This window comes from Pleurodeles waltl, chromosome 4_2 (genome assembly GCF_031143425.1).
Source record: "Pleurodeles waltl isolate 20211129_DDA chromosome 4_2, aPleWal1.hap1.20221129, whole genome shotgun sequence".
Lineage (NCBI taxonomy): Eukaryota > Metazoa > Chordata > Amphibia > Caudata > Salamandridae > Pleurodeles > Pleurodeles waltl.
Window position 1 is genome coordinate 777458080 of NC_090443.1, and position 25896 is coordinate 777483975.

The 25896-nt window shown below is 42.9% G+C and overlaps 1 protein-coding gene and 1 pseudogene across 1 annotated transcript in view; both read left to right on the top strand.

Moving 5' to 3' along the window:
- Nucleotides 1–25535, top strand: part of LRRIQ3 (leucine rich repeats and IQ motif containing 3) — a 252627-nt gene extending 227092 nt beyond the window's left edge. The window contains exon 9 of the mRNA XM_069232440.1: nucleotides 20592–25535. Within this exon, the coding sequence (XP_069088541.1) occupies nucleotides 20592–20808 (217 nt within the window). The 3' untranslated portion in view covers nucleotides 20809–25535. The remainder of the gene's footprint in view (nucleotides 1–20591) is intronic.
- LOC138293289 (actin, cytoplasmic 1-like) lies at nucleotides 1632–3179 on the top strand (annotated as a pseudogene).
- Nucleotides 25536–25896: the final 361 nt, after the last annotated feature.

A 25896-nucleotide genomic window follows, 5' to 3' on the forward strand; every position in this document is an offset into this window, starting at 1 on the left:
GAGGCCACCCGGCCCCTTCCTCTGCATTTGTCATTGGCCTAAACCCAGGGAGATGGCAGTCCCCAGTGCCTATATCAGTAGTCTGCATTCCTGGGGGACCCCACCACCAGGCCTAGGGTGTCAGAGCATTCCTACCCTACCCTCTTCTCTTTTTTTTTTACTTTTGTTTTGGGACTTGTTAGAAATGGGGTCTTTGGTTGGCAGTCAGGTTATTCCCTGTCCAAGCATGGACCCTCACTCTAGTCAGGGTAAGTCACTCATAATCCAAATTATTCTATGCCCACCCTCTGGTAATGTGGCACTGAGCAGTCAGGCTTAACTTGGAAGGCAAAGTATTTGTGCATAAAATCATGCAACAACACAGTATAGCACCAGAAAAATACACCACACAGTGTTTAGAAAAATGTAGATTATTTATCTGGATAAATGCAGGTCAAAACGATCAAGATTTGATAAGTACAAGGTAAAATATCACTTCAGAGAATGATCAAAAGAATCTTTAGTCTTTAAAAAGCAACAAGTGTCTCTTGCAAGCACAAAGTACCTGGTTTGCGTTCAAATTCTCCGCAAGGGACCGCGGAGGAGGAGATGTGTGGAAAACGGGGTGGTGTGCGTTGATTTTTCAGGCGCACTCAGACGATGCGTTAATATGTTTTCACGCAGGGTAGGCTTTGCGTCGATTTCTGGTGCGAAGACTGGGATCCTCTTCGGGTTGCGGGGTTTTCGGTTGCCCTGGGGACGATGCGGGGAAATCCTGTGCATGTAGGATGAACTCACAGGGGCTGCGTCGATCCGGTGGGCGATGCGTGAACATTTCTGTTGCACGGCAGGCACTACATCGATTCTTCTCGCAGGAAGTCCGGCTGCGTCTTTCCGGCTTGGCTTTGCATCGATCCAGTGGGCTGTGCGTCGAAGTTCGGGTCGCAACACTGCCGCTGCATCGATCTCCTCTCGGGGAGCCGGGCTGCGGCATTCCGGTTCGGCGTGTGGTGATTTTCTCACCGCGATGCAGACTGTGCGTCGTTTCTTGCAGGCTGTGCATCGAATTTCCGCCGCACAGGGAGTTGTTTGCAGGATGATGTCTTTTTGGTCCTGAGACTTCAAGGATCAGGAGGCAAGCTCTATCCAAGCCCTTGGAGGGCACTTCTCAGCACAAACAGAGGGCGGCAAGACAGCAGGGCAACAGCAGGGCAGCAGTCCTTTGCAGAAAAGCAGTCAGGTGAGTCCTTTGGGCAGCCAGGCAGTTCCTCTTGGCAGGTTGCAGGTTCTGGTTCAGGGTTTCATCTCCAGTGGTATCTTGTCCAGAAATGTCGGAGTTGGTAGGGTCAGAGGCCCTGCTTAAATACCCAAATGTGCCTTTGAAGTGGGGGAGACTTCAAAGAGTGGCTTAGAAGTGCACCAGGTCCCCTTTCAGTTCCATCCTGTCCGCCAGGGTCCCAGTAGGGGGTTTGACAGTCCATTGTATGAGGGCAGGCCACTGTCCTTTCAAATGTAAGTGTCAGGCCCTCCACCCTCTCAGCCCAGGAAGACCCATTTAGTATGCAGATGTGTGCAGGCGTGACTGAGCATCCTGTATTTGGGGTTGTCTGAATGAAATGCACAAGGGAGCTGTCAAGTAACCTAGCCAGTCACTCTGAGCTTCCTCACCAGTTTTGTGCCTAGGGAACTGTCTCATATCTCCCCGGAACCGCCCACCTAAAGATCAAAATGGAGGATGATATTGCCGCACTCGTTGTTGGCAATGGATCTGGTATGTGCAAAGCCGGCTTCGCTGAAGATGATGCTCCACGTGCTGTCTTCGCATCCATTGTGGGGCGCCCAAGACATCAGGGTGCGATGGTCGGCATAGGCCAGAAAGACAGCTACGTTGGTGATGAAGCTCAGAGCAAGCGTGGTATCCTGACCCTGAAGTACCCCATTGAACACTGTATTGTCACCAACTGGGATGATATGGAAAAGATCTGGCATCACACCTTCTACAACAAGCTCCGTGTTGCCCCAGAGGAACATCCTGTATTTCTAACAAAAGCTCCACTCAACCCTAAGGCCAACAGAGAAAAGATGACACAGATCATGTTTGAGACTTTCAACACTCCAGCCATGTATGTGGCTATCCAGGCTGTGCTGTCCCTGTATGCCTCTGGTCGTGCCACTGGTATTGTGAAGGATTTTGGTGATTGTGTCACCCACACCGTGCCCATCTATGAAGGCTATACCCTGCCTCATGCCATCCTGTGTCTTGACTTGGCTGGTCATGACCTGACAGACTACCTCATGAAAATCCTGACAGAGAGGGGCTACAGCTTCGCAACTACAGCCAAATGAGAAATTGTTCGTGACATCAAGGAGAAGCTCTGCTATGTTGCCCTGGACCTTGAGTAGGAAATGGTCACTGCTGCTTCTTCATCCTCTCTGGAGAAGAGCTATGAATTGCCTGACGGTCAGGTGATCACCATTGACAATGAGAGGTTCAGGTGCCTAGAGGCTGTCTTCCAGCAATCCTTCCTTGGTACTGGATCATGTGGTATTCATAAAACTACATACAACTCTGTCATGAAGTGTGATGTTGATATCCGAAAAGACTTGTATGCCAACACAGTGTTGTCTCGTGGTACCACAATGTACCCCGGTATTGCAGACCGAATGCAGAAGGAAATCACAGCTTTGGCGCCAAGCACAATGAAAATTAAGATCATTGCCCCACCTGAGCGCAAGTACTCTGTCTGGATCGGTGGCTTCATCCTGGCCTCCCTCTCCACCTTCCAGCAGATGTGGATCAGCAAGCAGGAGTATGACGAGTCTGGGCCTTCAATTGTCCACTGTAAATGCTTCTAAACTGACTGTAGCACCATGCAACTTGACAAATGTAACTTTGCAAAAAGAACCAAGACGAGGCATGTTTTTTTACTTTGTTTTTGGCGCTTGACTCAGGATCGAAAACTGGAACAGGAGGATGGCAGTATTGTGGAGCAAACATTCCCGAGTTCTACAATGCGCGGAGGACTTGATTGTACTTTGTCATTCCAAATTGTTCAAATGCATTGTTACAGGACGTTACTTGCCTCTGTGAAGGCTGCCCAGTTCCTGGGGCTTGTACGTAAATCATATACTGGTGATAGTATTGCTTGTATGTGAAGTTATGTTTACCCAACAAGTTTTTTGTATCTCTCGCCTTAAAACACTTAGGGGGTCATTTTGACCTCAGCGGTCTTTTTTAAAGACCGCCGAGGGACCGCCTTGCGGAAGACCGCCAGTGGTGGCGGTTTGCCGCTCGGCCTATTACGGACGGAGAGCCGCCAACAGCCATACTGGCGGGCGGCGGGGAAGTGGAGGTTGCTCCACCTCCACCGCCACGCCAACAGAACTCCGCCCAGCGAATCACGTCCTTTGATTCGCCGTGGCGGTGTTCTGTTGGCAGTGTGGTGTCGGCGGAGCTGCCCCCATGGCTCCCGTCCCATCCCGGAGGATCGTCGGACCAGGTAAGTCGATCGTTCGTGAGGGGAGAGGGGTGGGGGGGTGTTGTGTGGGTGCATGGGGGTGTGCGTGTGTGTATGTAGAGGGGGTGTGTGAGTGCGTGTATGCTTGCGGGGTGTTGTGTTTATGGGAATGAGTGCGTGTATGTCTGTAGGTATGTCTGTATGGATGTGTGCGTGTATGTTTGAATGTGGGTGTGCGTGTCTGACTGTGTGTGTGGATGTAGGCATGTATGTCAGCGTGTGTGCGTGTAAGTGTGTAGGTGGTGCCTACGTGCGTGTCGTTTGGGTATGGGTGATGTGATGTTGGGGGTCGGGGTGGGGAGGGGGGCCCTGCCACCTTTGGGGGGTGGCAGGGCTGGTGGGGGGGTAGGGGAGGGAGTCGGGGTGGGGGTGGAGGTGGGGGGTGGCGGAGACCCCTATCAGTGCCAGGGAAGGAATTCCCTGGCACTGATAGTGATTACCGCCATGGATATCATGGAGAACCGACGGATGACCATGGCGGTAACCGCCATGGTGGCCATGGTCATAATTCCACAAAGTAAGACCGCCAGCCTGTTGGCGGTCTTACCGCTGGTTCTCCGCCTTCCGCCAGGGTCATAATGACCCCCTTAGTCCTTATCTTCAATTGTGTTCCTCTAGTCCATTTATGGAGGATCCCCCAATTAGCTGTTATAAGGTTTACAAACTTTATTCTGACATCAGAAAGATGTGGTGCCATTATGTGGGGAGGGAGGGCCTACCTGTACACTTAATTGAAGACTTTCAAATAAAGTGCACATGTTAAAGTAACCTAGCCAGACATGGGTTGTAAGGCACAAAAGGATTTAAGTGCAGAGAAATGCTCAATTTCTAAAAGTGGCATTTCTAAATTAGTAATATTCAATCCAACTTCACCAGTCAGTATGATTTTGTATTACCATTCTGGCCATACTAAATCTGACCTTGTTACTCCTTTCAGATCAGAATCTACCACTCAAACGGTATATGAGGGTAGCCCCAATGTTAGCCTATGAAAGGAGCAGGCCTCACAGCAGCGTAAAAACGAATGTAGGAATTTTACACTACCAGGACATATAAACTGCACAGGTACATGTCCTGCCTTTTATTTACATAGCACCCTGCCCTATGGGTTATGTAGGACCTACCTTAGGGGTGACTTATATTTTTTTTAAAAGGGGAGTTTAAGGCTTGGCAAATACTTTTAAATGCCAAGTCGAAGTGGTAGTGAAACTGCACACACAGGCCTTGCAATGGCAGGCCTGAGGCATGGTTAAGAGGCTACGGATGTGGGTGGCACAATTAGTGCTGCAGGCCCACTAGCAGCATTTAATCTACAGGCCCTGGGCACATGTAGTGCACTTTACTGGGGTCTTACAAGTAGATTAAATTAGCCAATTGGGTATGAACCAATGTCACCATGTTTTAGGGGAGAGAGCATATGCACTTTAGCACTGCTTAGCAGTGGTAAAGTGCGCAGAGTCCTAAAACCAGCAAAAACAGTGTCCAAAAAGTGGAGGGAGGCAGGCAAAAAGTTAGGAGTGACCGCCCTAAGGCTGTCAGGTCCAACAGGACTCAGCTAAATCTGATTTACAAAATGGCTGCCAAGACTACCTGGTTCAAGTGTTGGCAGCCAATTAGATATCACAATGGGATCTGTCGGATCCGCGTCCCTAGATATACAGTTTTTGCCTTTAATTACATGAAAACTGCTGAACGGATTTACACCAAATCACAAAAAGGACTCTTTCTGGTCCAAGAACTATCTTTCTGGCAAATTTGGTATAATTTCATCCTGCGGTCTGGATTGTAGTTGTGACTAAAATCCTTACAGGAATTTACATGGGTAATGCATGTTTTGGGACCTTCATCTTCCCCTTCCCCCCTTCACGCCCCTGCTTTTTCTCAGCCCCTGCTTGACAAATCACTCCAAAACTTTCAGCATAGCAGCTGAACTCTAGTGCGTAGTGGTTTTGAACATTTCATGAACATTTGTCAAGCAGCTCCAAAATTATTAACAAAACATAAAATGCATTTTCTTTTATCATACACCACTTAACGCAATGAGAAAATCTCTCCTGGTTGTTTTTGGAGTTGGGAATTTTCTCTTGTATATATACAAGCGGCAGGCTAGCCATATAAATGTTTATGCAGAGAATTACAATGTGGCATGCTTAATCAAATGCCTGTCAGCTAGTCACAAATGAATACTGGTTAAACCTAAATGGCTTTACCACTGAATAACTCTCCACTACTAGTGCATACAATAGGCTTTAGTTAACTTCACAGAAGTGGTGAGTTGCTGGACCAGCTTGCCTTGTAAGTTTGTGAACACCATCAAATTTGTGATTTTACTAGCATTCACAAACTCCTAACCAACCTTTTTACACCCTGAATGTAATCAGAGTTTTACTGCTGCAAAGAGCTAGAGTAATCTAGCTAGTCCAACAAAACAGATCAATCTTCATCATGGTGGGGGTGAAAGTGAAGGGATTTCGTAATGTAGAATGAAAGAAAGAAATGTATATTTACACATTGGGTTGCTTTTCAATAGTGCATACCTCAAACATATGTCCAGTATTGGAGAAATGACAAGTTGTAAAAATGCCTCATGACTTTCTTTTAGACCTGGCATAATTGGTGTGGCCTCCCCTGAACTTGTGCCTTCTGACCTCCTGTTTTTCTGACTTCATTTTTGCTGGCTTAGGAATCTGTGCACTTTATCACTGGTGACCAGTGCTAAAGTGCAGGTGCTTTGTACTCTAAACATGGTAATATAGGCTTATCCACAATTGCCATTTTTAATTTTCTTTGTAAGTCCTTAGTATGACACTTGCATCCTGATGACCCTTCACCAGGCTGATGGTCTTTCCTGTGCTAGATGGAAGGTAGGAGCTGGTACTGACACCTGAATAGGGCTAGGCCTGCCTCCACACAAAGCGATTCTCATCCCCCTGTAGAGTGTTTGGAGCCAGGGAATGAAGGGCAGGGACCTTGTGCACTTCAAATGCCTCGTTTTGCAGTCTCCCCAACTTCAAATGGTCAACTGGGTATAATTCCTGGACCCCAAACCTCAGCAAATCAGAACTCTACTGGAACCAAGAGTATTCTGCCAGAAGTAGGAGCTGCTGTGCTGCTAGGAGGGACTGCCACTTTGCTAACTGAATTTCTATATTGGCCTGCTCATTGCTGTACTGTGGACAGGGCTGTCACTTTTCTACCTGCTGTACTATGCTGTGTTGTCCTCCTGCTTGTTGCCTGGGAGTGAAAAGGACTGGACCTGCCCTCTACATTCTTGAACCCAAGTTTCTCCAAGGGCTTGCTGGCTTGCCCCTGTTCTTGAATTTTCATGGCCATCAAAGACTACTTCCACTCAGTGTCAGCTGCTGGACTCTGCCAACTGTGAGTCCTCCGTTGCCTGATGTGCCAATCCAGTCCTGGGTCTCAGAAGTGGGTTCTGCAGCTATTTCTCTACAAGAATCATTGCATCAAGGCTTTTGCGCTGCTCAGAACTGATGATGTGCCCTTCAACACCAACAAAGTGGCGATTCAATGACAATGGGTGACCCAAATGCAACGTTCGACGATGACACAGCGCAGAACCGAAGACATCGCTGCACGTCTTGATAAAAACACATCCCCTGCATCGAGAGGGGTTCAACACCAATGCAGGGCCCGACTGCAAGGCTTGGCGCCGACGCATCCACTCAACTTTGTGGATCGGAGCCGACACATCTAGTCTTCGACACAGACGCTTGCTCCATCCAAGATACTTTTCCACCGGGCTGTGTGTGAGTTCTGTAGCTGGTCTGTCCTTCATCGCGGTGGGCTTGAACTTTGGATTTACCCCGGTCTAGTGCGACCTCAAGTAAACTCTTAGTTCTAATGACTAATAAGCGCTCAATTGCAGTTTATTCTTTAAATATTCATATCTTGAATTCTACTTATTGGATTTTTGTTGTTTTGGTCTTGTTATACTCAGATAAATATTCTCTGTTATTTTCAACGTTGGAGTCTTTTTGTGGTGTTTTCACTGTTACTGCAATTTAAGTGCTGCACAAAAACTTTACACATTGCCTCTTAAGGTAAGCCTGACTGCCCTGTGCCAAGCTACCAAAGGATGAGCACTGGTTAATTTAGGTTCTGTATCCGACTTACCCTGACTAGGACTGTGATCCCTATTTGGTTTGCTTAACTTCTGCCAACTAGAGACTTATTTTTTAACACTTTCCCAGTAGTACACCTTAAAATCTGTGCTTCTAGTTACATAGATTTTTCCTGAAAGGGTCCAACATGTAGGTCAATCTGTGGCCCCATTGTGCAGGAAGAGTCTTCCCTTTGTATCATGGTCATTGCCTATTTGGTATAGGAATAAACCCCCACCTTGATGCTTAATTTCTCACAAAAACATAAGCAAATTCTGCGCAAGCCAAGAAAAAGAAAGAATGGTGGCTCATGTACCTTGGGTTAAGGGCCTTTATTAACCAGTAGGTGTAATAAATCACTTTTTGAATTCAGAAGAAGCAATTTCATTTCTACGAGACTGTTTTGAAAATGCTTATATGTTTCCTGTCAAATTTGATCTCTTCTGGTGTCTTGTTTAAATATTTGATTTGACTGGATTGCACCTATCTTTCTATTGTACATTCAAAAGAGTGCAGAAAAGATGGTTAAAAGTAAAGAAATGCTTTAATCCTGAAAGCTAAGTATATTTCAAGTTTAATATCACCAATCTAACAATTGCATTGTTCCCCTTTATGCTTCAGAAATGATTGCAAGTGAAAACTCTTACTAATAGCACAGATAAAATTAAAGACAATTGCACTGTAGTCAGTGATATCAATCACTGTGACGTTTATTATGACTTATTATCTCCTTGGCAGCAGACATAGGTCTGGTAGGTATGTATTTCAATCTTGCTTTCCACAGTTTATTCTTAAAACCACTGTATCTATTTTTCTTAGATAATTTATCAACATATTATCTAATTAAATGTATTTGTAAGCAACCAGCTATTCAGATATGCATTAATTACCTGGGCAGTTGTGATTACAGAAGAAACGTTTTTAAATCTATTAGACAGATTACTGAACCCCTGACAATGACAGATTTCCAGTCCCAGATGTTGTTTAACCAATAAAGGTTCATTCCCCTCCTCCTCCTTCTCCTCCTCCACAGTCTTTGGCATATGTGGGTACCTCTAATGCTATAAATGTTCACCCTTTGCAATAGGGCACTTTTCAGCACTTGATCAGTAGGCACGCTTTTGTTTAAGGTCAAACTTTAAGTAGACATATTTTGCCTTTATATATTTTTTTGCTACAGTGACAAATTTATAAGCAATCCAGTACCAACTGGAATGAGAGACAGGGCATAACCTTCTATGTTGATCATATTGATACCAATGTAAGTTTAGAGTTCTGTGTCGATTGCTTTGAAATAACATTTGTACGGTTGTCCATAGACATCACAAAATAGCAGACTGGTGTGCTTCTCACAGCCAATCATATTCCACTTCCATTCATAAACTTGGCAAATCGATTGACGTGTTTTGTTCAGATAGCTTTACTTTTAATTACAGAAAACAGAATAGATATATATCAAATTTTATCTCAAATTTAGGGCTCTACGGATGTGTTACTCCATCACAACAGTGACAAATAGCCTGTCCGCCAAAATCAAAATTCCATTATATACTGTTGGATTTAGATTTCAGCGGACGGGATATCCATCACCGTACACTTTCTGTAGGTCAATCCAAAACTGCCTTTAAGAGTTATAAACGAGAAGTTGTGTTCTGGGGCTTGCCTGTGGCTCTGTCTCCACAACATCTATAAATTGGACCAAAGTGGATTATGTTGTTTGTCTTGAAAGTTTTTATGTCTGTGCAACCATAACTAAAGGGGTGTTGTTTCCTCCTTTGAGTTGTATGCTAGTACATCGGTGGCACTACACTGAGGTGCACTGACACTAAATGGAGATGCAACTTGATTAACAGCACTATAATGTCAAACTAAGTTTAAAATGTTTAGTACTATCTCAACTACACTATCTTGGCCCTATCTTGAGCCTAAAACTATATTGACCTTTTTAAATTTGAAATTAATTTTTAATCCTTTTACTTACCTAATTACTTTTCCCAAAGTAGTTGCTAGAATTAGTTACCTGTTCTTGCGGTTATTCTCCACCTCACAGTTATATTTTCTGTAATTTAGCTCAGCTCCATGATGCCAGTTCTGGTGAAAGGTTGGCTTTATAAAAATGTTTAATAAATATATAACCCTGTACCTTACTTTGATTACATCAAATGTAATTTATTATAATTATAACCCTCAAACTAACTTTGGGATAAACTAGAACACATTTTCTAAATTATATCTATTTGTTTCTATCCTAATCCTAACCTTAAAACCAACCCTTAAGTGTTATTAAAATCATTACAAATATTTAATCATCATTTACCTAACATTAACACTAAGGTTAATGTTTAAATAATTAAAATTGATTTAATTGTTTCAAAATAATTAATCCTTATCTTAATTCTAATCCTAACCCTAAACTATGTAATATAAATACAATAAATGGGAAACTAATTAATCATTCCTCACCTATTCCTAATACTTGTCATAACTAGTATTTATAACAAAAATAACAAATGGAATTAAAGTAAATTAGATATAGCTTCAACTAGATATAAAGCCATAACATGTTCTCAGACCTTCAGCCTTCATTAATGTAAGTTACTTTAATTAAATTATTATTTACCTAACCGTAACCCTAACTTTCTTAACACTAATGTCCTAGCCGTAATAATGATGATGCATCTCATTTGTAATTTATTTACTTTAAATTAAATCACTATTATTAGCCTAAAAGTAATATTAACCCTTCCTAATTAGTTTTGTTTCAATTAAAAATAATGTGAATGAAACTCATTACCCTAACCATGATACTGCACCCAAGCATACATCTATAATATCTATATTATTTACATATAAGTAACTTAAATCCACATTGTCAGAAATTTTAGTTTACATTGAGTATCCCTAGATTTTTCACATTTTCAAAAATATCAGATTGCTGGCATACAGTACATATGTTGTGACCCTAAAACATGGTAAAAATGACTAACCCAATTGTCTGATTTATCTGTTAAGTAAGGGCACACTAACTTACTGCTGGAAATACATCAGTAACAGATTGTTTAAATTTATTATCTGGGCAGTAGTTTAAATTTACATTACCCACATGTATGTAGAAGGTTGGCCTTGTGTCTGCCATTGTAGCCTGCCTGGCTGTATGCTAAAACACTACAAAAGCAGTTGTCAATTTAAGTCATGTTGACCTGTGGTAAAGCCTAGTTTTAAACATTTTCTACTTTGCCAGAAGCCTTCCTTGTAGGCTACAAGGGCGTGCTTAATGTGTAAAGGTTGGTAATATGAAATATAAACAAAAGCATGCCCCTACAGTAGGTGCATAGTGATGTTTTTTCTGTATAGGGTATGTAGCTTTTCCCACATAGAGGGTGTATTCTATGAGTAAAAGTCACTGTTTGGACAAGAAAAATGCTAAAAAGGTGCTTCAGAGTTTAATAATTATCAAAAAACATGTTCAGTGGTGATTGGTGATTATTTCTAAATATATTACAAAGGTGGCATTAGAAAATACCTACCTTTGATAGACCAGAAGAAAAACAAGAAGCTGAGGAAGCCTGTTGCATTCTGCTGTCTGCCTGAAGAGGCTTTATTGATAACCACTTCTTCTGGCACTTACTGAAGGGTTAGGTTGGCTGGCTTCCAGTAGCCCCAGGGCCAGAAATAGCAGAAGACAGTGGCTCATTAGTGAAAGTAACAGATGATCCTATGACCTAGACCTTGCTCAAACCTTTGCTGGAGAAAAGTAGGTGAGATTCTCTCCCACTGCTAAACTAAAGCCTGGACTCTAGGATACCCCAAAAGCTGTTTGTGAGTTTTCAGAGTGGCCAAGAAGAAGTTACATAATATATTCCAGGAAATTGGGGCTTTCTGTTTAGCAAGACAGAGAGGTCTGCCTCATCCTTGAAGCTATGGCTAAAGGTCACTCAAGAGGAGTACCAAGAATATTGGAAGCATTTGAGCAACCAGTCTTCAAAATAATGGACTCTATCCATTCACTCAGTTTGCTAGTAACTTTTTGTTGCTTCATTTTTGATGCAAGTGTGGACTCCAGTGACCACTTTTGATACTGAAAATGAACAAACATTGACTTTTATAACACCACAGGCTTTTGTTTACTAACAATTCCACATAAATAACATCTCCAGTTCTCTCAATCCAATTTTGACCATTTTGTGTCATTATTATTAAATTCTTCTTATTTTTACTAAATTGTTTTAGGAATGCTATTGTTTGGGTTTCTGACTCTAATACTGTTTGGTATTGATTTTATAATTTATACCAATTTTTATTGGAAACTAATGTGTTGTTTTAGGCCACACCTATCAAGGAACAAACCCATATTTTCATTGCAAACTTTTTGACATAGCAAGACAACATAATAATAATTGTTGTCGTCCTGACGTTACCCCTGCTGAGATTGGACCTGGATAACTATCAAGGAGTGCTTGCTTTCTGTAAGGCATTGAAATTCAGGAGGAGCGGTTTACAATATACCACTCAGAACGATAAACCAAAAAGAAGAAGGCTCAGATAGAACCTGTAGACTGGAGCAGACTGGAATGGAGTGTGTTCCAAACAATGCAAAGGGAGCTTGGTTATGCAATCAGAAGGCAACGTTATTAAGACAACACATGTACAGTATAATCATGAATGAATAGGCATTAGCACATACAAAAGTAAGCTACAGAGCAGGAGAACAATAGACTAGTTATTTTAAATGATAGTGAGTATGCTCTGTGGAAAATGATCTGTTTCTAACTGAAATTAATTCACAATAAAGGAAGGAACAGTTATTTTTAAGGAGTTTTGAGAGCCACCCATGTCATGGGAGCACTTATGGAAGAAGATCACTTAGTGAGTCAATGTCCATGAGGCACTGACCCCCAGAACTCACTGGCATGTTCTAGAAATAACAAATCTATTTTTTAACAGATACACAAAATAGAATAAAGGAAAGGGTACAGGGGAAACAGAATACAGACACAAGGCCCAGGAAATGTAGAAATGGAATCTAACAAACATGGAATGGCAGAATAATACCAGAACACAAAATGAGCCGGTATGATTTGCCCCCTGCGCTCTTGTGACCACCACTAGGAGTCCTACCTATGAGACCTGACATAAGGTTCTGGACCTTCCGTTATACCTATTCATAGGCTACCGTCCTCTTGGGCACTAATATGAAATTCCTATTCACTCCACCTATGGAGGCCAAGGATGGGCAGAGGAATTCAGCACACCTGAGGCGTGTTATCACAGTGAGTACATTTAAGCCCCAGTTTCCTTCAAACCAGCGTCAGTCATTATAATAGTGCTCCTATTTGGCTGACCCCTTGCTTCCAGAGTTCCTGAGCGACTGTTAGTCCTTCTTTCCATTAGGTTCTTGAGCTATAGCTAATTCCTTGTTCTTTGAACTTGCACTGCCTTCAGTGCGTCCTTGATTCCTGAATCCTGAGTCAGAACTATTTTAGTGCATCCTTCATCGTTGAACAGCCTTGCTTTCTGTAGTTACCTTTTTCCAAGTCCCTGTATTTCCTTCAAATTACCTTACTTCCAGTTTCTAGCTTGCATCTTCCTGTTCTTGACGACTTAGCTTTCTTTTCCCTTGTGTGGTTTGTTACTTGCTTTTTACATGCCGTTTATTTTCCCTACTTTCCTCTTAATCACTCATCCTTGTTAGCTCCTTGTCTATTGTTGCTGTGTATTTCAGTGGTCCACCCTTTCTGATCAGCCTTGAATGTTCCTATTTCACCCACATGATTTGTGGGCACAGCTGACAACCTAGGTGGCGTTTCTAATCCACTGTGGGTGTTGCTTTATATTACTTTTATAATATAGCTAAGTTATCAACTCCACAGATCTTGCCTTTGCACATTTCCACAGATAGGGTTCACAAACAGTCAGTATCTGTAGCAGCAATTTTTGGTTAGGAACTTACTGAGCTTCTGTCTGTATGGAGCTCCCAAGTGCTTTGCCCTACACTTCCTCTATTGTTAATGTTGTTATATGCTTGTCATGTACATCCTGGATATTAACTATTCTGAATGCAGTCTTGCCTCTTCAGTGCCTGTTCTTTCTGAGCTTTGACTTTCTAACTCCCTGTGAGATCTTGGACAGCTTTGTGCAATATTCTGTTAAATATTTCTACCCTGCCACCAGTCCTTGCCACTGATACTGACAGAATGAATGGCCCACCATTCCAGCATCACTTTTGATGTTTCTTTGAATTTAGTTAACTAACATTATCCTCTGGTTTCATTGATCAGTGTTAATTGTTTTGAGTGTATGTCATATTGAACGGCCTGAGAAAGAGAGGTACCAGTGCTTCATTTAAGTTTGTGCACAATAGTTTCCAAGTGCCCGACAATTATGGACATTTAGTGTATACTTTTTGACTTGAGGATAATTCTAGTCCTGAAACAAAGGATCTCCTTATGAGAAATGGGCAATTGTGTTTTGAATACTTTGCTTATTGGATGTCAGACACCTCTCCTGACTTAGGGCCTGAGTTAGAGTTTGGGGAACGGGATATCTGTCAACTTTGTGATGGAGTAACCCCATCCACCAAACTCTAAATCAGGCCCTTAATCTGCTGCTCTGATCTAGATTTTATGACTGTTTCAGCAGTGCAGAAGAAGAATTATACCTTACCCAGTTTGCTTAGAAACAGTTCTGATTCTTGCATGTCTTCTGGCAGTGGTTATAATATAGAATATTCAACCACACAGCAGCAGAAATAGCTGATGTGTTATATAACGTGTGTTAGACCTTCACAGCCTGTGCTGTGGTCGCTTCCCAAACTTTTTGTGTTATCACCTCCTGTTTGATAAACTCCATAGTAAAGTGGTACAATCTGTACCCAGGGCCTGCACAATTAATGCTACCAGTGGGCCTGCAGCACACGTTGTGCCACCCACTTAAGTAGCACTTTAAAACATCTTAAGCCTGCCATTGTAGCCTGTGTGCAGTTTTAAGCTGCCAGTCCGACTTGGTAAGATAAACCGTTTACCATGCCTAAACTTCCTTTTGTAATACATGTGTCACCCCTAAAATAGGCCCTTCATAGCCCATATGACAGCGTGAAGTGTATGTAAAAATTTGGAAATGCAGTTTTGTATGTTCTAGTAGTAGAAAACCTCCAGATTCGTTTTTAACTACTTTGAGGCCTACCTTTCTCATAGGATAACATTGGTTTACCTTATTACATTTAATAAGTGATAGCTTTCACTTGGGGGCAGGTACACAGGTGTAGTATGGTACATATAGAATTGTGATTAAAATCCCTTTTGAATGATAAAGTTGGATTTTTAATCATAATTCCAAAAATAGCACTTTAAGAAAGTTGACATTTTTGTTTCCTAACCATTTAGGGCCTCATTCTCACCCTGGCGGTAATTACCGCCAGGGCGGAGGTCGGCGGTAGCACCGCCAACAGGCTGGCGGTGCTCCGCCGGGCATTCTGACCGCGGCGGTACAGCCGCGGCCAGAAGCGGAAAGCCGGCGGGCTACCGCCGACTTTCCGCTGCCTGTCTGAATCCTCCATGGCGGCGGAGCGCGCTCCGCCGCCATGGGGATTCAGACACCCCCTACCGCCATCCTGTTCATGGCGGCTCTCCCGCCATGAACAGGATGGCGGTAGGGGGTGCCGCGGGGCCCCTGGGGGCCCCTGCCGTGCCCATGCCGATGGCATGGGCCCGGCAGGGGCCCCCGTAAGAGGGCCCCAAAAAGTATTTCAGTGTTTCCTAGTGGGAAGGTTGATTTGCCCTGGGCTGGCGGGCGGCCTTTTGGCGGCCGCCCGCCAGCCCAGGGCAAATGTCAGAATCACCGCCGCGGTCTTTCGACCGCGGTGCGGTGTTCCGACGGCGGTACCTTGGCGGACGGCCTCTGCCGTCCGCCAAGGTCAGAATGACCGCCTTAGTGTCTGTTGGCTGTATCCTGGGTCACATCACTAGGTGTAGTTGGCGGTTGGTCTTTGTGTATTGCTCCCAGTCATTCATACACCTCTAAGGTGTGCCCTAGGTAGCCCATAGGGCAGGGTACATTGTAAACATAAGTTGGAAATGTACTTTTAAGTTTTATATATCCTGAAAGTGAAAAACCCCTATACTCATTTTACACTACTGTGAGTCCTACTTGTTGCATAGGATAACATTTGGATGCCTTATAACATTTAATGAGTGCTAACTTTCGATTAGAGACAGATGAGCATTTCATGTTTGGTATCAATAAAAGTGTAATTACAAATCCTTTTTAATGATGAAATTGAATGTTAAGTCAAAAATCTGAAAATACTACTTTTAGAAACTTTTCACTTTGTTGTCCAAACCATTTGGTCCCTGCAGCCTGTGCCGTGGGTTTACTGTGAATAGTTGTCCTTTCTATATTCCTCCCAGTCAGTGATATAAAGGGTGACTAAGTGTTGGGAAGGCGGGCAATCCGGTCATTATAGGGATTGTTCCCTGCCCCTCCTACATTTCAAAGGGGCTGCCTCCAGTACACTCACATATAACTTGACACCAGTCCTTTGTCACCCCAGATGTCTTAGAGCCTGGGCAGGGGATGAAGGAAAATTCCAGGGCCAGATGATGGGGAAGTCTAGAGGTTTTCTCTGGTTGATACCAGGTATAAAATTGGACCCTCAGACCAACCATTCAGTTCACTCCCATACCAGCTGAGGACTCCCAGAAGGACTGGTTTATACTTCGGACGACTGCCCTGCTGCTACCAGAGGACTGCCCTGCTGCTTGAAGCCTGCCTTGTACTCTCAGAGGATGGCCCTGCTGCTTGAGGCCTGCCTTGCCAATTGGTCACAGAACTATAGGAGTGACTCCAATGGCTAGTTGGCTGGTCTCTTGTTCTGAGCTACAGGGACACAACAATCTCCAACAACTTTGAACATGCGCTTAGACCCTGCTTGAAGAGAATCCTTCCCTCCGCGCGATACCCACCTGTTCCTGGATCCTTGGAAGTGGAGCTACAGCTACACTAACAGCCAAACAAACTTGTTATTTAAAAAAAAAAAAACAGTAAAAAGTGGCCTCTGAACTAACAGAAGACTGGAACCTACCTGCTTTCCAATTCACCCGAGGTGCATTGCCTGTCAGCCTGACTTTGCAGTAACTACCACTATGTTTTTCTGCTATGTTGTTCTTCACAGCATCAAATCCTCATCAGCTGGACCTATTCAGAAGGGTTTGCAGCCTTATTGAGCAGTCGCTGACTTTAACCTGCAGCTTCATCCCACTGAAGATTTTCAACTTTAAAAAAATGACAAAGTCCAAATGTTTTAATCTTCACTGTGACATCCTCCTGCAACTTTCCAACAACAATGCCTCCTCCTCCTTAGACACCGCCAGCAGCCTTGCCCTGCTGAACTTTACCTTCTCAGACATTTTCCTACAAACTGCTATAGCCCAATACGGTCAAATATTATCTTCAGAGTAAACACTGATTAGTTTAATAAAATAAAGAAAAAACCTACTGTAAAAAAAAAAAAAAAGTTGCCAGTTAGAACAAAATCCAAGGTTTAATGCTGTTGCCTGTTATGAAGGTGCCAAGCCTATCACCCTCCTTGCATAGAGAGATGGACAGTCTACATAGAGTATAACAAAACCTAAAAATCATGCAAAAATGTGTAGTTCAGTCATATCTGAGACAATGGGTATCCTACTTTTAACATGTGAGAATTTGTGTCATAATGTAATCTATATGAATTAAACTAATGCACATTTATATGCTACTTTGACCAGTACATGGGTGTGTCTAAGTTTATATTACATTATATATATTTTTATGTTGAGGTGGCAAAACCAGCTGGTTGTTACACAGTAGATACAATTATGTATTCACTGTCTAGATGGATTACACTTAGTGCCTCATTAAGAGTGTGGCGGTCCGAGACCTACCACATTCACAGTGAACGTCAGACCGCCACACTCCAGGCTGTCTGACTGCCAGATTACAACCAGGAACATGGTTCCCGATCGACTGACGGCGGTCTGAGTTGTACTCAGCCATGGCAACACTGGACTTAGTGCTGCCTCGCTGATTACAACTCAGCTTTCCACCAGCCTTTCAATGGCGGGGACCCTGCCATGGAAAGTCTGGCGGAAAGCCAGTGCTGGGGCCACAGGGGGGGCCCTCTGCAGCCCATGGCATGGACAGTGCAGGGGCCACCCTGACCAGCGCCATCGGAATGCGCTCTGTCTGCCTTGCTGAAAGTGCGCATTCCGATGGTGCTGGTGTGCTATCATATTGGCCTTGGCTCCCTTAAAGGAGTCAAGGCCAATATCGTAGCACTGTTCCCACTGGGCAGACTGGCAGGAATGTGTAATACAATGTTCCTACCGGTCAGCCCAGCGGGAACATTGTAATACGCTTTGGGAGGACACCACCGGTATGATAGTGACATCATCCCTGCAGCTTTGGCGGTCCAGTGGTGAGACCGCCAAAGTCGTAATGAGGCCCTTAGTTATTTGACTATTATTTACATTCTGTGTTGCACAGCACCACAAGGCCCTACATGACATCCTCCTCCTGTGACAGAAGCAAAGCAAGACACTTCTACTTTACTTGTTCACTTTGTGAACATCCTGGGCTCACTTACAAAAGAAATTAATGCTTTGAGGTTTTACCTTCTCAAGCAGAATTCTTAACTGCTTTAATAATATGTTAAATCCCCATGTTATTTTTACCACAGTTGGGTTGCTGGACTTCTGAATGAATTCTACAGAATGTGTGACGTATGCAGCCATTGAACGGTAAACAAAGTATACTATACTTCTGTAGTTCTCTCTTTAAAAATCCTTTTCACAGTGGCATCCTAATATTTGATCTGAACTAGGGAAAACCCGATAAAAAACGATTGTTGTCATATTAGACTGTCGTGGATTCATTTTAGTTAACTCGGGTACAGGAGTTTAGCTTAGCCTTAACTTGTAGGCCTGTGCCCCTTTACCTAGATAAACATGCTCTGTTTTATTATTTACTTTTTATTCATTTCAGCAGTGCTTGCAGTTCTTGCATTTTATAGGAAATGTTTTTATGTCCAAATCAGTGGCCATTCTGTGAAAGTATCATAATCAGTAATGTACGTATTGGATTGTCATCATATCCCTTTGTTTCACAGAATTTATTCATGTCGAGCATTTTTGTTGTGGTATTAATGATCCAAGTTTGCGCACACAATATAATGCTTTAGTACATACCCACATCAGGATGTCTGCCCGAACAATAAAATGGGCATTATATAAACACTCTGTGAGACCAAGGTCATTAGAAGGGGATCCATCCAGGAGATTCCATCCATACTGCATGTCATTTTGCAGCAGACCTCAGCCTTTGTGTCTCTGCATCACCTGATTGGGGACTGGAGGCCGACCTTGTTCCAGGGTAACAGGCGTTCGGGTGCTTCTCATAGACATGGTTTGGGCAGATTAGGTTTATTACACCTTGCTCTCTTTAGGGTAGACAATACGCTTTAGGAAGGAATTTGTGTAAATGTTTATTGCAAAATGTTGGGATTGTTCATATTCACATCGCTTATTTTCACAATCCTGATTTTGTCTCTTGTCATTATCCTAATCATTGCAGCTCACGCTTTTTATCATATGCAGTCTTTTCAATAAATATATTGCATCTTCTTTCTTGCCTGTGTGTGTGTAGGAGACTCATTTCTAACGAAAGAAAAGCATAAGACTTGTTGCACCACGACTCCCTGAGAGAATTTCAGAGTCCATGTGCTAGACTGCCAGAATCCACCTTTACTGTTTGTGTTTGTGTTTTGGTGAGGTGCTGCTAGAAAGTCGGAAGGGTTGGGCCGGGAGCTGCCAGCTATTTTGGGAGTGGCTCAGTCGCTGACAATCAGAGGTGCTGCAACCCCTAATCCAGCAATCTTGTAGAGATACAAGGGTCCTTAAGACAAGACCAACCTTATATTTAACATGCCTTTTTTAGTGTCTATAATTCAGAATGTTCTTAGCAAATTGACCAAATGTTTAGTGTTCTATTAGGGCAAGTGGCAAAGTGGCAAACGTACAAAAATCAAGGAAATACATTTTCCGTATTGCTACACCAACAGGCAGAAAAATAATACACTCCTTTCCTCCTAATGTATTTATATTGATTATGCTTTCCAAGTTTGCATCAACTTCCAGACTTATTGCATGAACTACAAAGAAGTGACAATCAATTTCCCGCTCTACCTGAAGGGATACCTAATCAACTGCTCGTTAATTTATTCTGTAGTGTGGCAGATTAAAATGTTGTAAAATACAGACCACTACTAAAGCTTAATTTCTGTTTAAAATGTGGACACGTAGCTAAAACATGCTTGCCTTAAGATGTAGACATAGTGGCGAACAAGAGGGCCAGATGTGAGATGAGTTGGATAGTTGAGGAATGGCAGTGAGATTTGAAAAAAAAAAGTGTTATCTAAAAAGTGTGTAAGATATGTTTAGAGATGAGATTATGCCGTACAGGAGAGCAGTGGATGAATAAAGAGAAGAGTGAACAAAAGAACCACTGAAAATACCTGCGCATTTAGGCTGTGGACCAGAGCAGAGGGGCCTGGTTATTATTAGTGTAGCAGATACAGTAACCTCAGACCCCACAGAGTTATGGTGCAGGGGCCATCTTCACCATAATTATGTCTTTATTTTTGCCATCCAACTAGAGGTTGGTGGACCAGTTAGACTTGCCTTCATTATCACCCATGGCACCCTTGTTTCACTACAGTCCACTGGGAGGACAGAGATTAATGAGGATTTAGAATGGATATTTGAATTTCTTGAGGAGCTGTCTAAGATTATGAGGTAAGCCAACACACATTTCTTTAGTACCTACTGGAGAACCCAAGTTATCAAGAAATGTAGAAAGATTCTGATGAAACCAAGTGCCAATAAAATAAACAATTAAAAGTGTTCACAACTATTATGATAATCATTTTACTTGGATTTTGCAGGCTATCACTGAAACAGAGAAGCAATGCTGCTGACAAAGCTGAACTTGATGCTAAGGTTTCTCGAAAAGCTAACAGCAGATTGCTGCAAGCAAGAGCGCATGTGGAGGCTGCAAAGGCAAACCAGAACAGCAAGCAAGCCACCATGGAAGCCATGCAGAAGATTCCAGTGGATCAAACTGTTTACAAGGAGGCCTATATCAAATATTTCAGTGTTTGAGTATTTAGTCAAAAACATTTGCTTGGGTATTATAAAATGTTAATTTTCGCACGTCCAAACTACATATATTGATGTTTTCTTTTATGAATACATGCTGTTTTTACACAAGAAGCAAAGTGGGTGGAAATGTTTTGCTTAACTGTCTCAATGTATGTGTTTTAAAAGCAGACTGCTACTGCACTGTAGTGTAATAGTTCATGTTGGATTACTTCTGTACACACTTAGAACTCCTGCAAAGCCCATGTATCTGGCATTCAAGATGAGTGCCCACCTCGACCAGTGCTTTATAATTAATGAGCACATACAGGTATCATGCCATTGGCACCTGATATTCAAGTACAGTTTCAAACCTAACAGGACAAATATTCTTTGTTTAACTGGGAAGTAATAAATTGGGTTTTTAGTTGACTGGGATGTGAACTCTGATCAAGCAGCAACCTCAATCCTTGTCAGGATGAGGCACAAGCCACGAGGAAACTAACCTGGTCTCAACCCTCTGATAGATTGGCACACAGAAGTCAGACTTAATTTGGACACAATTTGTAAAGTATTCATGCAACACTTCAAACAGTAACATAGTGAAAACACCATGCAAACAGGATCCCACATCAGGTTAGAAAAATAGAACTGTCTTTAATAAATAAAACAAGACCAAAACTACAAAAATCAAATCACTGGGACTGGAGACATTAAAATTCAAGGTTTTCAGTAAAAAACAGTACTGCAAGGCACCATCTGTGAATATCTAGTTATGCCAGATCTGGACAAAGTCACAAGTTCAGGCCAACCGCAATGGAGTGTGGCCAGGCTAGAAGGACCTAGTTAGGTCCGCTGAACAGAGTTCCTTAAATCCTGGTTTGGGGAGTGTTACAAGGGTCCGCATCAAATATGAGTTGTGCAGCCAAAGTGGTGCATCTGTTCCTGAGATAAGGCGAGGCTGCATTCGAAGGCCTGCATTGTCATCGAGGATTCAATCAAAGGGGCTTGCAAAGCAAAGTCCGGCATTGCGGATGCGTCACTCAGTGTTGATGCCAGTCAGGTTGCAAAGGCGATGCAGGTCTTTGCGACTGGTCATATCCAGGCAGCAGTAGCAATGTGTTGGTTCTGCTCTGGTTTGTGCCATGCAGCAGAGGCGATGTCGGTTTTGCTGGATCTATAGAGGCTGGCAGAGCACCTAAAGCCCACTTCCAAGGATCCAGGACTGGGGTGGTTCCACTTGGCAGCATGGTCTCACAGATGGCAGAGTCCATGTGCAGATACAAGGTTTATGGAAGGCTGTCATTTCCCTAAAGCTTCAGACCAAGAAGCCAGCCAGCTAGACCTTGGAGTCTCTCTAGTTTCTGGGTTCAAGAGATGCAAGTCCAGGTCTTCTCACCCAAGCAAGAGGGCAGCAGGTCAGCACAACAGCGCAGCAGTCCTTCAGAAGAGCGGTTGAGCAGAGTGGTAGTCTTTACAGCAGCACAGCAGACCTTCTTACTACTAGAGCATCCACATGTCCTGATGTGTACTGAAGAGTTGATGTCTGAGGTCCAGTATCTATACCCAGATGTGCATTTGAAGTGGGGAGGAGCTTCTAGAGGCATGCCTTCGAAGTGCACAGATGCCCTGCCTTCCTGGTCCTGTCTCCAGACTAACTATAGAGGGTATTCAGCCCTTTGTGTGGAGACTGGGCATAGCTGTATTCAAGTGTAAGTGATGCTGCATCCAGCGACTCCCTCCCATCCTGCCAGTGATGGCTCATCCAGTCACCCCTGAACTGCCCATTGTGTGTGGCTCTATAGGAGGAATACACAAAACCCAACTGTCAACTTCACCCAGGCACGTGAACCAGAGACAGGCTGGATGCACCAAATGGCATTTTCAAAATTATAAATAGAAATCTGACTTTACCATAAGTTGAGATTTTTCATTACAATTTCAGAGACAACAAACAAGAACCGGTTACCTGTCCCCATTTGGAAATTGCACTTATAAATATGTATTAAGGTACTTCCAATGTTATCCTATGGGAGATATAGGCCTTGCTGTAGTGAAAAACAAATTTGCATTTTTCGCTACCAGGACATGTAAAACGTAAAAGTACATGTGAAATTTTTAAATACATTACACTCTGCCCAATTTGCTTCCCAGGGCCAACCTTAGAAGTGACATGTATTACAAATGAAGATTTGGACCTGACAAAAGGTTTTGTGTGCCAGGTTGAAATGGTGGTTTAAAACTGCACATACAAACCATGCAATGCAAGGCCAGAAACATGTTTAACAGGGTACTTAAGTGGGTGGCACAATCAGTGCTGCATGCCCACTAGTAGCATTTAATTTGCAGGCCCTGGTAACCCACAGTACTACTCTTCTAGTGACTTACAGGTAAATTAAATATGCCCATTAGGTCTTAGCCAAAATAACATGTTTTAAGGAGAGAGCACAAGCACTTTAGCACTGTCTAGCAGTAGTAAATTGTGTAGAGTCTAAGGCCAGCAAAAACAAAGTCAACAAAAGCCAAAGGTCTGAAGGCAAAATGTTAGGGGGGATACCACACCAAGGATTCCAGGTCTAACATCATTTTGAAAAATGAAACATTAATACAAGAACTCTTTCATACCCATTTTGTGTGAAACATGCATCTTGCACACTTTTCCCTATGTTGAAAGACTAGCTCCAACCTTAAACAAGCATTTGGAATGCATTGGGTCTCGCATTTGCTCGACTTAGAACGATTAGCGTTGTAAAGTATTAACCAGAGTTTTATTGCTACATAAAATGAAAAGAAAAGTAATAGTTTTACATAAGCGAGCAGATTTAAAGCTCCATGCCATGAGCATGAAGGAGCACACAAAATGAAACAGAAGCTTGCTCGGTAAATGTGCAGCAAGATCGCACTGTGTAGGAAATAAAAAGAAAAAGTAGTCCAGAAATCATGCTGAAAACATGGAGCCTCTAATATTTTCAGTAGTTGGCCGGTGTGGTCGAGGAGGGCTAAACACCGGAAAAGGCATGACGAATGCATGCCTTTCACAAATAAAATCAAGTGATTTTAAGAAGGCAAGCCCACGAACCAATGTAACTGTTGGACGTACGGTGGGTGTGGTTAAAAGCCAACAGAGAGATTACAGCAGGCTAGAGTGCTTGGGCGCTCAAACCTAAAAAGGATTGAAGTGACTGAAACATATCAGAACTTATCAAACCTGGTTGCTGTTTTGTTCTAACTCTCTTTTGATCTGAACGTCACTTTGCTGAAAGGATAGTAAAAGAAGTTGAGTTTGATTGTTATCTCGAGGGGAATCCATCATATGAAGGGAAGGGTGTGCGACTTGTTCTGATTTTCACAGCACCTGTGATACCCAGTAGCATTGTATCATCTTGTGCATGCTGTGTGAGTTCTTACTGGATCCTGCCAATACATATTTACAAAAGGTATACATTCAGGATACACAACCAACATGTAACAATGCCCATTGTTTGGTGTTGCATTAAACCTAATTAGTGAGATTAAAGCACCAACCACTTTTATTTCAAGCAGGGGGAACGGAGCATGCCATCTCTGTGCTGCCTCGATTGCTCCATGCGTCTGGAGGTACCGTTAGATAAAGACATAGGCCATCATTATGAGTGTGGCAGTCTCAAGACCGCCATACTCGCAATGGAAGTTGGACCGCCCCATTATGATTGTGGCATAGCCGCCACGGTCATACCTCCAACACTGCCAGGCTACAGCCAGCCTGCAGCCTGGCTGTCCTGGCGGTGCTGCCCTGGGGATTAAGAGTCCCCATCCACCAGCCTTTCCATGGCGGTAAACACTGCCATGGAAAGGCTGGCAGAATGGGGTGTCGGGGGGCCTAGGGGCCCCTGCAAATCCTGGGCACTCTGCATGGGCATTGCAGGAGACCCAGGCACAGCCCCATCGTGCATTTCACTGCCAGAATTACTGGCAGTGAAATGCACGATGGGTGCTGTCGCACCCAACACACCACAACATTGCCGCCAGCTCAATTATGAGCCAGCGTCAATGTTGTGGTGAGTGTTCTGCGGGGCCAGCAGAGCACTCCTAATATAGCGGGCAAGAGACCTCCAGGACTGGCAGTCTTTTGCCTGCAGCAGCTTCGGTGGTCCTAGAAAAGGACTGCCGAAGTCGTAATGAGGCCCTTAATGTATTTTCATTTTCTCTGGTACTGTACCACAGTAACTGTATCCCGGCTGCTAACTTTCATTAACACATCCCAGTCTCCAAATGGTTTCATTAGCAGCTTGTGTACTTTGAATTAGCTATCTCCCTCTCTTGTCTATTAGACTAATATGTTTTTACATGTATGTACACTGTATAGGCAAATGTTAAACTATAATTTTGGTGCTTAAGTAAAATACTGCAGTGTATTAAAAATGAATAACAACGGGGAGGACTAATCGCATGTAACAGAATGAGCGTCAAAATGTAGAACAAAATTAACATAATTACACAATCATGGTTCAATATGTAAAAATATTGAAATGTGTTTTTTTATACAGGGAGTGCAGAATTATTAGGCAAGTTGTATTTTTGAGGATTAATTTTATTATTGAACAACAACCATGTTCTCAATGAACCCAAAAAACTCATTAATATCAAAGCTGAATATTTTTGGAAGTAGTTTTTAGTTTGTTTTTAGTTTTAGCTATGTTAGGGGGATATCTGTGTGTGCAGGTGACTATTACTGTGCATAATTATTAGGCAACTTAACAAAAAAAAATATATACCCATTTCAATTATTTATTATTACCAGTGAAACCAATATAACATCTCAACATTCACAAATATACATTTCTGACATTCAAAAACAAAACAAAAACAAATCAGTGACCAATATAGCCACCTTTCTTTGCAAGGACACTCAAAAGCCTGCCATCCATGGATTCTGTCAGTGTTTTGATCTGTTCACCATCAACATTGCGTGCAGCAGCAACCACAGCCTCCCAGACACTGTTCAGAGTGGTGTACTGTTTTCCCTCCTTGTAAATCTCACATTTGATGATGGACCACAGGTTCTCAATGGGGTTCAGATCAGGTGAACAAGGAGGCCATGTCATTAGGTTTCCTTCTTTTATACCCTTTCTT